We start from the raw sequence: 17,802 nt of genomic DNA on the forward strand, positions 1-17,802 counted from the left end.
GAGGAATGGAACAAAATTCCAGCAACTTACTGTGAGAAGCTTGTGGAAGGCTACCCAAAACATTTGACCCAAGTTAAACAAATTAAAGGCAACGCTACCAAATACTAACAAAGTGTATGTAAACTTCTGACCCACTAGGAAAGTGATGAAAGAAATAAAAGCTGAAATAAATCATTCTCTCTACTATTATTCTGACATTTCACATTCTTAAAATAAAGTAGTGATCCTAACTGACCTAAGACAGGGAATGTTTGCTAGGATTAAATGTCAGGAATTGTGAAAAACTGAGTTTAAATGTATTTGGCTAAGGTGTATGTAAACTTCTGACTTCAACTGTAAGTAAACCAAAGCAGCCGCTACAAGCCAAAAATCTACGCCTGATAATACAAAACAGGCAGATGAAGTTTAACATGGACAGGTGCAAAGTGGTGTATTTGGTATGTTAAACCAAGGCAGGACATACTCAGTGAATGACAGGGCTCTTGGTAGTGTTGACAAATAGAGAAGTACATTGAAGTACGTTATTCTCTGAAAAGGGGAAGACTGAGAGACGGTGATGATGAAGGCTTACAGCATGCTTACTTCTAATGGTGAAGATGCTCGGTAAAAGAGTTAGGATATCATGTTATAGTTATCCAAAATGTTAGTTACTCTGCACTTGGAATGTTGTGCTTGGTCCTGCCATCACACTATAGAATGGACGTGATTAAGCTGGAGACAGTGCAAATAACATTAATGGAGATGTCAGCTGGATTGCAGGGCTCGAGTTATCAGGAGATTAGAATTAATACTTTTTCCCCAGTCTGAGGAAGACTGAAAAGTTTTAAGTGACAATATCAGGGTAGATAGAGTCTGTTTTCCATGTTAGGAGTATCAAAAACTGGAGTTCATAGTTTAAGGTGAGAGGGAGGAGGTTTATAGGAGATGTGAGGGATAATACTTATCACACAAATTAGTTACCATCTGGAATGACCTGCCACAGAAGGTGGTGGAGGCAAGAAAAATAATGATATTGAAAAAGCATCTGGACTATTTCTTGAATGAGCAGGACATAGAGAAATATGGAATTAATGCAGGCAAAGTGATTCGTACAGATAAGCACACATAGAAGTGACGGGCTGTAGGACCTGTTTCTACACAGTACAACACTGCAACTCCAAGATTAACATTCACACTAGCCACCAATGTGCATTTCCAATAAAATTCATCAAATCGTTACAAGTGAGAATACCTTCATTAACTCGGGGTGCATACTTTTCTCCAAACTCTCCATCATGCTCTCAGATTTTCCTTGGCTGAAGGAGTCTTCATCTAGAAATCAAACACACTTTTGCAGATCATCCAAGATCCCACAAGAGGGAAATCAAAGCACTGAATTTGCACCTTCCAATTGTGTGGCCTAGTTCAGAACACTGGATGGACATTGGGGGGGGGGGGAGGGTAGTGTGGGGGGTTAGGCACTGCTGGGGAGAGAGGGCACATAGCTATATAGGTAAGCAGCAAAAAAATGATGGTCTTTTTGGTGATGTTGAGTTACTGATAAAAATTAGACCAAAAGGGCATTAGAATTGCCTTCCTCTGCTTCAAGTAATTGCATTTCATCTTTTATGTTCATCTAAAACGGCACTTTTATTGCCTCCTACAGCCTTGCCAATTCTAAGATGGGGCGTCCTTCTGTCTTAGTAGAGAATTGATTGCTAACTGGAGAGTTATAAGGAATAAATAATTTAATACATAACATTTGTCTCAGTAAATGTGGGCAACTCACTTGTTTTTATTAACCATCTTACCAATTTTTCTACAATCATTAACATTTGTGTACATGGGATGAGAGTCTCTCCACTCAACTACATTATTCAAAATCATGGCCTTAACTGGGGACAGTCCTTCTAAAATGCATCAGTTTGTAAAGTCCATAATCAATATAACTCCGTATTTCTCCACAATAAAGCTTTCGGTGAAATGTAGTCTGAGCTAACCCTATATTGTCAAATGGCTTACTACTCACTCCAGGGTAGACCACAAGCTACTCAAAGCCACAATCCCGCTCTGCCATTCACAGACATCCCACCCTGCAAAAACTCATTTCAGGGAGGTAGCAGCCCCACCCCCCACAACCCCATATTCCCCCCCCGCCCGGGGTCAACCTCCAAGGGTAATGTCATACTTTGTTTAGTGATTTTGTCTAACCTGTAAACCAAGTTGGGTATATGCAGAAAACGTGACATTAAAATATGTACATTATGTACATATAGTATATTATATTATTATGTCTATTCTATTACGATTTTAAGCAAGTCTACAGGGAGTTTGGTGTCATCATGTAGGACATCAATAGAGTAGCTCCTTAGCAGCTAGCCAGCTAGTTTAAATAACATTAGTTATGCTAATGAATGAATGACACCTGTTAAGTTCACCTCAACATGTCTTTTACATTTTAACCCACCATGAGCAATAGAAAACGTCCCTGTTGAAACAGTGCAGCGAGCAACACTGTCATTATTTTTGAGGTCGACTGTAAAGCCCGCCCACAAAGAAAACTGATAGGTCTACTTAGCATGAACAGAGACCAATCAGGATGCTTGCTCTCTCTCTCTCCCTCTCAAAAAAATCGATTTGCGGGATATTGTATATAATTTCCGGGCATCAGGGAGCCGCTATCAATATGCGGGAGACTACCGGAACTTCTGGGAGAGGTGGGATGCCTGCATTCAACAAGATTATGGCTGATCTATCCCAATGTCCAACTCTTTCTCTGTGTCATTTTCCCATATTCCTAGTACCATGATCTCTCAAAAGTATCGATAGGTTTGTATAAATATGTGATGGGGTGAAAATCCTGTTTCTATGCAATACAACACTATAACTCCAAGACTATCCTTCACACTTGACATCAGTGGCATTTCCAATTGAATCCATCAGTTAAAAGTCCAAATCGCTATCCCCAATGATGCAGCCCCCACAAGTGTCTGGATCAGAGAATTACAGAAATTTGCCACTCTGTGAGGAGAAACTACCATGTACCTCACTTCTAAATGACCAGCCCCTCACTGTATTTACGTCCTCTCATTTAAGACCTTCTTTCATGAAAACATGCCAACATCTATCCTGTCAAACTCCCTTAGGATCTTGCATGTTTCAATAGGGTCACCCTCATTCTTCTAACCTCCAAAGAATAGGGACCCAACCTATTTAGTCTTTCTTAATAGGGCAATCTTCTTTTGAACTGCCTCCGCAACTACTTCCTGAGGAAAGGGTTTCTTAGGTGAGTAACCTAGAACAATGCATAGAATACATCATACAGAATTTAAAAAGTAGGAGAAATTTGCTCCACCATTTCTCCTGGGTGACTTTCTGAACTTTCTCCATTTCCTTGATTTCTTTAATATTCAGAAACCTATAGATATGTTTTGAACAATCTCAAAGACTGAGCCTCCTCAGAACTCTGGGGGAAAAAAAAACCCAAGGATCCACAGACCTTTGAAAAGATTTCTCCTCACTGAAATCCTAAATATCCAACTCCCTTGTTCTGAGATGAACCTGCAGTTCTATGCTCATCAGCTGGGGGAAGCACCCTCCCTACATCCAGCACGTCAAGCTCAATAAGCATTGTACAAGTTTCAAAGAGATGGTCTCTCATCTTTTTATATTGTGAGATTAGGGGATTAATCTATTTATTCTCTCCTCATAAGGCAAACCTGTTATTCCAGGAAGCAATTCAATGAATTTTTACTGCATTCCATCCTTGGCAAGTCTATCCCTCATTAGTTAAAGAGAGCAGGTACCAACACTACATTCAAGTGTGCTCTAATTATCACTTTGTTGAACTGCTGGTAAGATATTATTATGCCTGTCTTGTTATAGTTATTAAGTATCTTCACTCTGCTGCTTCAAGGTTTGCTAAAATCATGGAATTGGCTCAACAACACAATGTAAGGGTTAATTACCCAGTGCCCCCTCAGGCAATTCGCTAATCCTCCTCTCTGACGCCAAGCCATCGAAGTTGCTCTGAATGACTTTTCTCAGAGTTGATATCCACTCTTCCATTTCCTGCTCACTCTCTGCGGCCAAGTGACAACTGCACTTCTCCTGCATTCGAAGTTCAAAACCATATCGCCGCATCTTGGAACACTGTACAGAGGAAGCAGAATTAGTTCCAGCAGCTTTTCCTGCATGGCAAAATTGAACACAATCAAAGTGGTAGAAGATTTTAAAATGGCCCATGGGACAGTTAGTGAGAGCCTTCTTCAGGCTTTACTTAATGCCTTGCATATGTTAGTTCAGTTAATGGAAAAAGTCTATCCCTTTCATTGTTTCCATTAAGATTGCCGCATGGCAACCTATAGTGTGTTACTTTAGACTGGGAAGCAGTTCAAGCCACATAATAAAAGGCACTTGATCATTACGGTAATGGGTCAACTGAACTTCGGCCATTACATTTGGAAAAGAATCTTGCTTTACAAAGAGGCAGGAATCTTATCAAACCATGGCTAGATCACACAGATGACAGACACATGTAGAAAAAAGAAAGCGGTAGTGGACGACAAAACAAGATAAACCTTAATGGGACCAGATTTGAAATGATGGAGTCTTCAGTGGAAAGGGCGAGTAAACGAGTACTCTGCCCTTCATCAAGTGGTCATAGGAAGGATGCTTCTGTACCTGAGTCTGTTGAAATCAAGAGTTTGTAGAAGTAAAATTGTTACCAACAACTGACACAGAAATCAAAGGATCTGCATCTGCTTGGAGAGTAAAATAAAAATGAAAAATGTTGGTAGTGCTCAGCAGGTCGGGCCACGTCTGTGGGAAGAGAAACAGAGTCAATGTTTCAGATCAATCCCCTTCATCAGAACTCCAGCTGACCTGAAATACTGACTCTGTTTTGCTTCCCACAGATGCTGCCTGACTTGCTGAGTATCCCCAGCAATTTCTGTTTGTCATTAAAGTAATACGGATTTTAGTCTTAATTTCTTTACACCGAGAATGATTAGATTGTGGAAGGCAACAATTGTGGAGCTGCTCAGGTGATCAGCTAGAGATATTTAAGGGAGAAAAGGTTATAATAAAACAGCATTCAATCACTGATGGACTGCAGAACATAATGATGCACTGGGTTCTGGGTTATCTGATGTACGACTTGGAAAAGGCTCATATTCAGGTGCACAAGTAATAAATTAAGCCAGTAGAAGAGTAGCATTGACACTCAGGGGAATTTAATACAAAATTAAGGAGCCTGCTCTTCAGTTACGTAGGGCATGAGTAAGATCATACAGAAACATAGAAAACCTACAGCACAATACAGGCCCTTCAGCCCACAAAGCAGTACCAATCATGTCCTTACCTAGGCTTACCCATAGCACTCTATTTTTCTAAGCTCCATGCACTTATCCAGGAAAAGACTCCATTGCTTCCGCCTCCACCACTGCCGCCAGCAGCCCATTCCACGTATTCACCACTCTCTGCATAAAAAACTTACCCCTGACATCTCCTCTGTACCTACTTCCAAGCACCTTAAGACTATGCCTTCTCGTGCTAGCCATTTCAGCCCTGGGAAAAATTCTCTGCCTATCCACACGATCGATGCCTCTCATCATCTTATGCACCTCCATCTGGTCACCTCTCATCCTCCACCGCTCCAAGGAGAAAAGACCGAGTTCATTCAACCTATTCTCATAAGGCATGCTCCCCAATCCAAGCAACATCCTTGTAAATCTCCTCTGCACCGTTTCTATAGTTTCCACATCCTTCCTGTAGTGAGGTGACCAGAACTGAGCACAGTATTCCAAGTGAGGTCTGCCAAGGGTCCTATACAGCTGTAACATTACCTCTCGGCTCTCGAACTCAATCCCACAGTTGATGAAGGTCAATATCTTCTTAACCAAGCAGTCAACCTGCGCAGCAGCTTTGAATGTGCTATGGACTCGGACCCCCAAGATACCCCTGATCCTCCACACTACCAAGAGTCTTACCATTAATACTATATTCTGCCATCATAATTGACCTACCAAAATGAACCACTTCATACTTATCTGGGTTGAACTCCATCTGTCTCAGATGTTGAGTACTGTGCACAGTACAAGGTCTCCGCACTCAAGGAAGAATGCTAATGCAAGGATAGCAGTAGCTCAGATGCAAGTTTAATGGACTAATACTTCAAATGGCTTTGTTACTTTCCGGAAATATTGGACGGGCTGGGTTATATCTGCTGCAGTTTACAGGAATGAGAGTGGAGCTGACTGAACACACAATCCTAAGGGGTCCTGACAGGGTGGACATGGAGAGAAAACTTCCTCTTGTGTGAGAAAATCCCATTAGGAAAGAGATGCACCATATCTCTCAGAAAAAAAAAACTGCAGTGAAAAGTCTCTTCCCTAAAAGGCTGTGGAAGCAGAGTACTCAGATATTTTTAACTCATGACTGGCTAGATTCTTGATGGCCTAAAAGCAACAGAAAGAACTCTGGGTTTATAAATGAATATCTCATTGGAAGTGGAAAATGGAAAGTTAAGAAAGTGGGTAAAAAGCAAGTAGAGTCCCAAATGTTCTAAATAGTAGTAGAGGGTAAATGAGCAAGAGACCACTGCTTCAGCCACATCCAGAAAATTGGGTCCTATTCTGGAGAGAAGAGAAGGCTTTAGAGAGGGTGCAGAAGAGTTATAGCAGGAACAGAGAGACTGATGCAGCTGTGGTCTCTTTCCATGGAAAGGACAGAAATATTTCCAATTACCAGAGAGGTCAAAAACAAAGCACCTTGGAATGATAGTGCCGGATGTGAAAACCAAAAGCTACACAAGAAATATCTGAGTGGTTAGGGTGCAAATTGTGAGAATATTTAGAGGCTAATATAAAACTCTACACCTGAATGATTCAAGCAGCAAGGAATAACAGAGACCCATCTATTGTACACAGACCACTCGCCATTCCTGGCGCGTGCATTTTCAATCACCATTTTTGACCTGTCCGAAATGCACTGATTTTGATTTTGCACATAACATGCATTCAGATTGCTAACTAACAAAAATGTATAAGTTATACCTGTACAACATCAATGCAGGAATCCAAAAAAATCGATCCTTTGGACTCCTTAAACCCCTTCTCGTCTTTGCAAAAACAGAGGCTGTATGAGCCATCGGGAAGCTGGGTCAGGTAACAGTATCTTCTCTTAAATACCTACAATAAAACAGGTAATTATTTTATTGATATAAATTAACTGTCAAGCAATCAAACATTCAAGTTTAAAGCACTCAATAATGCAATACTGATGTTCATCTACAAAACTAGACTCTGATAGAAATGCAAGCCTTACAAGAGATACTAGATCCACGCTGAATATGGCAGTCCTGATTGACAGCCACGTGAAGCATGGGAAATGAAAACAAGTAACACACTATTACCAAAAAACCACAATGAAAATAATCATATTTAATATAAAAACAGGTAATTAAAAATCTAAAATTAAATAAAATCAGAAAATGAAGGAACACTCATAGCATTTGTAGAAAAAGAAACAGACTTAACGTCTCAGGTCAAATATTCTTCATTAGAATTGGGGAAGTGAAAAGTGAGGAAGTAAGTTAGTTTTTAGATTAAGAAAATTGAGAGAGGAGTGGAAAGGACGAAGCTAAGTCCTCACCGATCAACTGCCAGCTCTTGCTCCACCACTCTCCTCCACCTTTTCACCAGTTATCTCTCCGTCTTTCCAGTACAGATGAACAGCCTCCAGCTGAAGCACTGAATGTCTATTTCCCTCCATAGATATTTCCTGACCTTCTGAGTTACTCCAGTGCCTGTTGTACAGTTTCGAATATTTTCTATTTTAATTTCCGGTTTCCTGCATCCACAGTTCCTTTGGTTTCTGATTACTTTTGAATTCACTGTTACTTCTTTCAGGAATGCTTACTTAGAAGAAATTCTGCTCCTCTTATGGCACAATATCCATTTGTTACTCTTACCTTCTTTACCTCATTCTTCAAAAAAGTGTTGACCAATAACTGCTACTATAACCACAAATGTTTACCCGTAATTATCTCCAAGTTTCAACACAAAAACTGGGATCATCTGGGCAGCCTTTGCCCCATCCACCCTTTCAGGAATATTCTCATTATATCTGTTCCTTCTGACTAACTGCATCTTAAAACTGCTACAATTTACTTCATCTGGTTTTGAAATTCCAGCCAATAAGATCCAGTGTAAGAACCCGTCATCTTTCACTAGTCTGTCCTACACCAGGACCAAGAGTCCCCTTGTCTCTTCACAACACTTGTGGCCACAGACCGCGTGTGGCCAATTACAGGGATTTTTCAGAAAGAGTTAAAAGACCTCTAAGGAAATTAATGCTTTAAATCTTTTCTGTGCTCCTGCCCTCATTCTCCACACCAACATTGATGATGTTAGTCACCAAGTTTGTTTCTTTGTAACTCCCTCCATGTTCATGTCTTCTCTTTCACTAAATCCCCTCTTGGAGAGTAGGTCTTTACCATTCCACCATAACCTGTCTACTTCCACCCAAACTCAACTCCCAACACAGGTCTTCCTCCTCAGCCACTGATGTTATGCTCAATGACATTGTCTGAGACACTGTCAACATATAAATTCTTGCAGTTCTTTTGCAGTGAAAAATAAATCACGGCATACAAATCTGAGCATTTTGGATCACCGTAAACAAGAGTAGCAGTGCAAAAGAAAAAGCCATGCTTTGACTGGCTTCCCTCAAGGCACTGGGGAATCCAGTGGAAATATCCATATACGAGCAAATTATGAATGAATACCTTTCCTACAATACGCAGGAAGTCAGAGAAGCCAGTTACAAACTAGAGTGTATGTAAAGCAGCACCTATCCCGAATGTCAAGCTACATTATGCAGACAGTGTCCCTTCAGCCTACTGACCATCAAAAATCCACCAACACCAATTCTATTTTATTCTCCCCGATCTTTCTCCAGATTCTAAAAATCACTTCTACACATACTACCACTTCTTTGGATTATGGGAGGAAAACAGAACACCCAGTGTGAACAACTCACTTTTGGAAGGGCATGCAAGCTCCACGTAACAGCACTGGGACCCTATTCATTGGGATCATGGGTACCACGTTCCTCAACTACTCACTTTGGTCCTGATACATTACCCCCCTTTCTATTCACCAGGACCCTGGTTCCTATGCTTACTTTCAACTCTTCTGGGTCACTGGTAAATTTATTACACACTGCGAAACATCTTAATAAAAGGTGATTAAAAACAGCACACACAAATTGCTGGAGGCCAGGATGAATTGAGGCATTCATGGAAGCAATATTCAATAGTCCAGAACATTTGCCAATTTGCCTCAGCTAAATCCTAAATCTGTTGAATTATCTGAGTTTTAAAGCAATCAGGAGATAGTGGGAATAGTCCTGTAAATACAATGAGGTAAAAGATCACCATGTCCTCATCGAATGGTGCAGCAAGTTGAAAGGATTAGATGGCGTATCCCAGCTCCTGAAATTGTATCCTTATATTTTAATATGAATAAGTAATTGTATTACATCGTCTTCTTTTACAGCCTGGAAGTGATCTTATGATACACCTTTCCTGTTTACAATTTTAAACAACCATCCCATTCCACTGTGGGTCTCCCTCTCCAAACCAGAGGTGTGATCTTACCTTCATTGAAACAGTAATAGTGCTGTTCATGTGAGCTTTATACAGCCACCCTTCCTTGATGTTTCCTCCTTTCTGAGAGCAAATTGATGTACCATCCTGGGGGGTAAAAGACAAGGATAAGCAACTGATGTTTGAGGTAGCTGGGATGTTAAGTCGAGCACTCCACTTGTTAGCATATTATACGTACAACATTATTCTGATAGTTTGAAAATCACAGGTGCAGGAAATCTGAAATAAAAACTGAAAGTACTGCAGACACTCAGCCTTTTGAGCAGCATCTATGGAGACAGAAACATTTCAGAAATGGTTTCCTTCAACAGAACAGAGGGGAAACCTTTCTCTGTTTTCGGAAACTGTTCCAAATCCCAAGTAACTGTTTCACTTCTAACAAATGTTGTCTGCCCTGCTGAGAGTTTCCAGCACCTTGTTTTTGCAACTCTGATGACTCATTCAAATGGGAATTCTCAGACTGTTATCTCAAAGTGAAAAAGATTATATAATATCTAAGTAAACTATTGTGTAGAAGGATTAAAAGATAGTCCAAGATTGAGTACAAGGCAGTGGAGGAGTATTGGTGCATTTTGCCACCATGGTGGGTATTGAGATGCTGTGGAATCTCATTCAACAGGTTCATGGTTGTAACGTCTCCAACACCCACCTGAAATCAATGACAAATGTTGGGGTTTCACACAGATTCCCTCTGTGTCAAATTTCAACATATGCAGGAGCAAAAGAAGAACTGGTCAATCATAGGACTCATGAGGTGGGGACAACAGAGCAGCTCCAATGTGAATACTGACTCAGGGGCCAAGCAGTCACTAAGGAGGGAGTACACTAAAAATAAAACTTTCTGACTGTATGAGCCAAGATCCTCACGATCACTCTTCTGCAGGGTTCCATCCCCCGGCAGACACGCCTACTACGCCTTGGTGATATCTCGTCACCCCTTCACAAACCCTTTAAGCCCTGGCTTTCCTAGGCATGGACAGGTTCTGCTTGAGGCAACTTCCAGATGCCAGTAGGTACGTATCATTTTAAATCACTCGTTCTTTGCAAGGAGTTAACAGGACCTCCAGATGTTCGGCTTCACAAATTGCCCAGTTTAGATGAGGTCAAGTCTACCGTCCACTCACTGCATGGTCCTCAGCACCTCCTCCCAATCACGGGTACTAATGGAAACGGCAACTACTTACTTCCTCCTTATCTGCATCTTCATCAACTTCAAACAGCTGCACTGGCAGTTTTTCTGGCTGGTGCACTTTGCTACGGGAAACAATAATCAAAATGAGTTTAAAAGCCAAGAGTTAAATAAAAAAAACAGCAAAATTACACTGGACTGGAGGCGGGTGGGGAACCTCTGTTGTGAGACATATTATTGCCTCCCCCCTGCTCAGCTCTCTATGCATTTATAGGGTGGGGTCCCAAGTGTGTCAGGCAGTGTGGGTGTGGGAAGCGGCCAGGAGGGGAGGCATTCCTCTTTCCCAGCACTGGGTTTGGGATTTGTTGGCAGCTGGCGTAGTGGGCATTGAGACTTGGCATGCCTTCAGCCATGAGCTGAGCTGAACGCCGATCAGGACAGACATCACGTCACTAGAAGAACAATCCATACAATCCTCTAGACTGGCTTGACCGCCTGAAGGGTCACAGAAAGAATTTTCAGAATGTTTTTACAACCGGCCTTTTTTGCCTCTTCATGAAGATTGTAAGGCTGAACTGAGGAAAGTCGGCAGGAACTATTTCATCACATTGTGGCATGTCTGCGTATTTAATTCCAGAGCACATATCGCTAGGGAGCAAGCAACATTTAAGCAGTATCTGAATCCTTAAGGCATGGGCTATGGATCTAGTACAGGTAAAAGGGGTTCGAATAGATGAGCGCAAAGGTCAGCATGGGCATGTTGAATCAAAGAACGTTTTACAACTCTAAGCAACCCATCCCCAGGGCACAGGCGATTCTACTCTTCAAGACAGTCCATCTGCAACTTCCTCTGATTCACCTCCGAATGGAACAAATTGGAGCTGACAGAGTGAAGGGGTTTGGTGAAACAGCAATTGTTTGGATGAGTTATTGAGATCACGATGGAGAGGACGACACAAGAACATGGGAGAAAGACATACACACACAGAAAGGGATGGTAGCAATTGCGGTGTTCTCAAAGGGAGCAGGTTAAGTAGAAGAAAAGGAAGAATTAGCAGAGTCACGTAAAGAATGCAGGGACTAGCTACCTACTGTTCCAATATAGAGCTGGTACAGATGACGGAGCAAATGGTTTGATCTCTAGTAAATCTGGCCCGGTTCTGTGAAAATATTACATGCGTGACAGAGCTGCAGGAGAAGGAATCCCTGGGGCCGACACAGATCAGGGCATCACTTCTGCACAGCTTGACAGGTTTAATCACCACAGACCAAAATCAGACTTACCTTGGCAACGATCTGAAATCCCCAGCATAGGCTTCATATTTGTAGCTGACTGCAAGCCAGTCTGAGTTATAGGTCCTGATACACTGTTAGCAAGCCAAACAGCAACATAAAGTGATCAGCAGTATTACACCAGATGCAGCAAGTCAATACTTCACAATCCTAGGACAATTCTCAACTCTTGGAAAAATTAATCATTTTCAAACCAAAGCTAAAAAAAACACCCTAATTCAGTTTTCCCTAAATTTATTCAATTAAGTCAATCCCAAATTTAAATATATTCTAAAATTTTCCAACCTGTAATTACATGAAAATAGGCTTGTTTTTTTAACTAACACTTATTATTCAAGAAAGTAATCTTTCAGCCCAGCTTGGCTCATTCACCAGCAACAACCCTACATGTCCCACTGCATGATAAATCCTTCTTTATAAGGAAACATTTATACCCTGAGAGTTCATGCCAGATAACGTGCACCCATTTGGAAGCATAGCCATTGTATAATGGTTAAAGGCAAGTTGTGCCCAACGAATTTAAAAGATTAATTGAGGAAATTGTAAAGAAAATGCAGTGAATCTCGTGGATGTACTGTAGGTTTTCAAGAAGTAATTGCTAAGCTGTTGTTTATTCTGTATTTTAATTAACCTCATTAATGCTAAAAGCAGGAAATGTGAAATATCAGTCAATATTTGCTACTTTCTGAAAGAAGACAATTTTCCAACAACCTCAGAGTATTCCAGAATAGATTACAGTTAAAGTCATAAAAGAAAACTTTGATAATCCAGCACTGTATGTCATCTGGCTTGCTTAGCCAAAAGATTGAAGGTGGTGTGTAGCCAGAGCTGGGTTCGGTGTTCAGAAAGCCAGAGGTCAGGAATGTGGGCAGTGTGTTATTATGTGTGTACTTAAAAAAAAATTTCAGCTCCCAGCATGAAATGTAAGTGGTTCACCTGGAACCAGAAGTGATGTTGGTGAAGGTGATAGACACATGCTCTTGGTGGGTTGAAGGTCCCGAGTAAAATGTGGTCGTGCTGAAGCCATGACTGTCTCCTGTTAATGTTTGAAAACCCATGCACAGTTTGCTGTTGTTAAAGAACATAACATGGCGTCAGAAGTCGGCACGAGGTCTAAATATGAAGCATAATTGAATACTGCAAGCGACTGAGAAAGAGACACTGGTTCCAATGGAGAGAAGCTGCAGCCCAGAGAGCATGTTGAGTCTTGAAGCTACCGAAGTCCACCGGATTCACTAAGAGAATACCAGGTGGGAGAAGCCTAAAAATTATGTCATGGATAACCTAAGTCCTCCCACAGTCATGCAGTTTACTAGCTGATAATTGGAAACGCTTCAAATAGCAATTCAATATATATTTAGCAGAAATCTTACAGAAAGCTCTGTAATCATTGTGGAAAGAAGAATAATTTTGCAAGGTGCTACAAATCTGGGGCTACCAAGAGAAAGGTTCGCTTTCTAGCAGGTTCAGCCTTTCACATGTAGTCAGACCCAATATTGGTTGTATTCACTTTTCAACAATCAGTAGCTGTGCCTTTATGCTTGAAGGTCACTGTACAACCCCCTTCGACTGAAACACTCCCTCCAACATAACCAGTCACTTTTAACTTCATTGGATAAATCTTGCTCTTTACTTTGAGAGTTTTGTAATCATCAATGGACAACAGATTCACCTGGGTTCTGGTGTCAAGCTTGAAAGGAATTACACTGTCTCATTCACAGTCACTGGAACAATCCATTCTGTCTTACCAGCATCAAGAGACTGCAAAGACTACAAAGACTTCCTCCATTTCCTGATCAACAAAGTGCACTTTGGAAAATCTGCCAGACCAAAATGGATTAGAGTTTTACTGTGTGTTGAAAGACATGGTTCATTGTAACATAGGTCAGGTGACAGCCACTTCACTTACAGCAAGCTCTCACAACTAGTGGTGAAAATAATTAATAGAATGGGCACCTTTGAAATTGTTACATGGATTTGCCAAGGCCCCCTAAGCAGACAAATGGATCTTCACTTTAATTAACCATCTGAAAGATCAAACCTCCAGCAATATATTGAACAGTTTGACACAGGATCAGGCTCTTCAGCTCATATTTTGCAGTGAGTTAACTGAACTAATGAAAAAGTATTTAAAACTCTTTTCTGCTATGATTCATTCATTGCCCATTTCTGTGCATATCTAAGATCCTCAAACATCTCTGTCATAGACAACAGAACATCTACAGGTGCTAAAAATCCAAAGCTACACACACACAAAATACTGGAGGAACTCAGCAGGCCAGGCGGCAGAGTAAAAAGAGGAAACAGTTGGTGTTTGTGCTGAGAATCTTCATCAGAACTGGAAAGGAAAGGGAGAAGTCAGAATAAGAAGGTGAGGGGAGGAAGAAATACAAAGTGGCGGGTGATAGGTAAAACTGGAGGGAGGAGGGGAAAATCACTGGGAAATTGATTGATGAAAGAGATAAAGGCCTGGAGAAGGAGGAATCTGATCGAAGACAGAAGATCATGGAAGAAAGGGAAGGGGGAGGAGCACTAGAGGCAAGTGATGGGCAGATAAGAATAGAAGATGTGAGAGGGAAACAGAAATGGGGAGTGGTGAAGGGGGGGGGGGGGGAGGGGATGGAATTTACCGGAAGTTTGAGAAATCGATGTTCATGGCATCAGGTTGGAGGCTACCCAGATGGAATATGAGGTGTGGTTCCTGAGTGCGGCATCATCGTTGCAGTCAAGGAGGCCATGGACTGACATGTCGGAATGGGAATGGGAAATAGAATTAAAGTTGGTGGCCACTGGGAATTACGTGCTCAGCGAAACAGTCTCCTAATCAATGTTGGATCTTACGATACACAGGAGGCCACATCGGGAGGAATGGATACAGTAGATGACCCCAACAAGTTTGCAGATGAAGTGCTGCCTCACTCGGAAGGACTGTTTGGGACCCTGGAGGGTAGTGAGGGAGGAGGTGTAAGGGCTGGTATGGCACTTGCTCCACGTGCAAGGATAAGTGCCAGGAGGGAGATCAGTGGGGAAAGATAAGTTAACAATGGAGCCACGTAGGGAATGATCCCTGTGGTTGGGGAGCAATGCTGCTGTAAGCTTAGCACACGGACTGTTCCACATAGCCATATCCATCGTATCTACCTTCACCACCACCTCTGGGGGAAGGGGGGGGGCATCCACCATTCTTGGGAAAAATAAACTTGTCCTGTACATTTCCTTTGAAAATTTCCCTCTCATCTTAAATGCATGCTCCCTAGTATTAGACATTTCAACCCTGGGAGAAAGATACTGGTCATCCATCTACGCCTTTCAAAATCTTATATCCTCTATCAGGTCTCCTCTCAACACTATTAAAAGTTTGTGGCCACATTCAGGGAGCAACGGACTTGCATCCCCTTTGTACAGAGGTTTAATAACAATCTGGGGTACCTGAAGATATTTAGAGAGATATACACAAGATTTCTCAATGTGTCACACAAAGATAATTGTTCACAGCAAAAGCTATATGGATTTTATCTTACCAGGTTTTACAATCAGAATTTGCAGATGATAGGGTCCCTCAAATAGAAGATTCACAGGTGTCTCAAATGTTTACATCACCCTTTCTTGCAGTAGTCCTGCACATTTCCGTAATCATTGATCAAAATCAACCTCAGCCAATAGCATCTGACTCCTTTCATGCTCTCAGGGTTTCTTAATTCTGATAGTTACTTCAGCTGCTTATACTGGCAACAAGCCTTAGCTCAGTGGAAGTATAGTGGATTCCGGTTAATCGGGACACATTTGTGACCAGTACATTTTAGCCCAATTAAGCAGCTGTCTCAATTAGCTGAAGATTCAAGGATATAGTAAAAAGGTATAAAAAAGACACACTAATGTGTAGCAGAGTAAAAAAAAAATTATGTATTTGCTTGAAGTACAGGTCAAATTAGAACTAATATTACTACAGCATCTTAAAACTGTGTATTACTTCTTAATAGTTTTATATTGTTATATATATTAATAGTCTTAATAGATAGAGGAATTCATTCAGTGTATGCTGCCCTGTTCTTTTGATTGACTATAAATGAACAAAATCGGCATAGATAATGGACTGCCTTCACACAATGCTTTTGATGATTCCTCCAAATCCCCATATTCATTGTAACATTCAAGATGATTGTTGAAACCTTCAAATTCCTTGCAGTTCCTGGCAACGATAATCCCAGTGCCGAAGAAGAGCAAAGTGGCATGCCTGAATGACTATTGACCTGTGGCTCTGACATCAATTGCTATGAAGTGCTTCAAGAGATTGGTTATGGCACACATCAACCACAGCCTACCGGTCAACCTCGATGCTTCTATCGGAGCAACAGGTCAACATCAGATGCCATCTCTCCGCCCCTACATTCCTCCTTAGAACACCTGGAGAATAAAGACGCATACATAAGGCTTCTTTTCATTGACTACAGCTCTGCCTTTAATACCATCATTCCAAATAAACTGATTACTAAGCTCCGGAACCTGGGCCTTAGCATTCAGATCTGCAGCTGGATCTTCAACTTCCTCACAGACAGGACACAGGCTGTAAAAATAGGGGACAAGCTCTTCTCTACAATCACTCTGAGCACCGGTGCCCCACAAGGCCGTGTACTCAGCCCCCTACTGTAATCACTATACACCCACGATTGCTGATGACACAACAATTGTAGGCCATATCTCGGGTAATGATGAGTTTGAGTACAGAGAGGAAATTAAGAACCTAGTGCAAAGACAATAACCTATCCCTCAACGTCAGCAAGACGAAGGAATTGGTTGTTGACTTCAGAAGGAGTAGCGGACCGCACGACCCAATTTACATCGGTGGTGCACAAGTGGAACAGGTCAAAAGCTTTAAGTTCCTCGGGGTCAATATCACAAATGACCTGACTTGGTCCAACCAAGCAGAGTTCACTGCCAAGAAGGCCCACCAGCGCCTTTACTTCCTGAGAAAACTAAAGAAATTTGGTCTGTCCCCTAAAACCCTCACTAATTTTTATCGATACACCATAGAAAGCATTCTTCTAGGGTGCATCACAACCTGGTATGGAAGTTGTTCTGTCCAAGACCAAAAGAAGCTGCAGAAGATCGTGAACACGGCTCAGCACTTCACACAAACCAATCTTCCATCCTTGGACTCACTTTACACCGCACGCTGTCAGAGCAGGGCTGCCAGGATAATCAAGGACATGACCCACCCTGCCAACACACTTTTCGTCCCTCTTCCCTCCGGGAGAAGGCTCAGGAGCTTGAATATTCGTATGGCAAGATTTGGGAACAGCTTCTTTCCAACTGTGATAAGACTGCTGAACGGATCCTGACCCGGATCTGGGCCATACCCTCCAAATATCCGGACCTGCCTCTCGGTGTTTTTGCACTACCTTACTTTCCATTTTTCTATTTTCTATTTATAATTTATAATTTAAATTTTTAATATTTACTAATTTTTACTATTTTTAATACTTAATATTTGTAATCCAGGGAGTGGGAAGCACAGAATCAAATATCGCTGTGATGATTGTACGTTCTAGTACCAATTGTTTGGCGACAATAAAGTATAAAGTATAAGTTCTATCTTGTTGAAGTAGTGAAATAATTTCATTTTCACTCCTGGCTATTTCTAGCATCTCCAAGCCTGAACGTTTGAAACTACAGTGAGCAAAACTGTTGTGAATTGCCTCACTTCTTATTTCTTGCAAACTATCATTAAGAC

At 41.5% G+C, this 17,802-nt stretch overlaps 1 protein-coding gene across 2 annotated transcripts in view; it reads right to left on the reverse strand.

The window, feature by feature from the left end:
• Positions 1-17,802, reverse strand: part of dock11 (dedicator of cytokinesis 11) — a 325,211-nt gene that overhangs the window by 236,900 nt on the left and 70,509 nt on the right. For both annotated transcript variants that reach the window (XM_072270403.1, XM_072270404.1), the window contains exons 4-9: positions 12,063-12,145; positions 10,834-10,903; positions 9,641-9,736; positions 7,035-7,169; positions 3,948-4,131; positions 1,232-1,311 (exon numbers count right to left, since the gene is read on the reverse strand). In XM_072270403.1, the coding sequence (XP_072126504.1) occupies positions 1,232-1,311; positions 3,948-4,131; positions 7,035-7,169; positions 9,641-9,736; positions 10,834-10,903; positions 12,063-12,145 (648 nt within the window). The remainder of the gene's footprint in view (positions 1-1,231; positions 1,312-3,947; positions 4,132-7,034; positions 7,170-9,640; positions 9,737-10,833; positions 10,904-12,062; positions 12,146-17,802) is intronic.

This window comes from Mobula birostris, chromosome 10, assembly GCF_030028105.1.
Source record: "Mobula birostris isolate sMobBir1 chromosome 10, sMobBir1.hap1, whole genome shotgun sequence".
NCBI classification, from domain to species: domain Eukaryota; kingdom Metazoa; phylum Chordata; class Chondrichthyes; order Myliobatiformes; family Myliobatidae; genus Mobula; species Mobula birostris.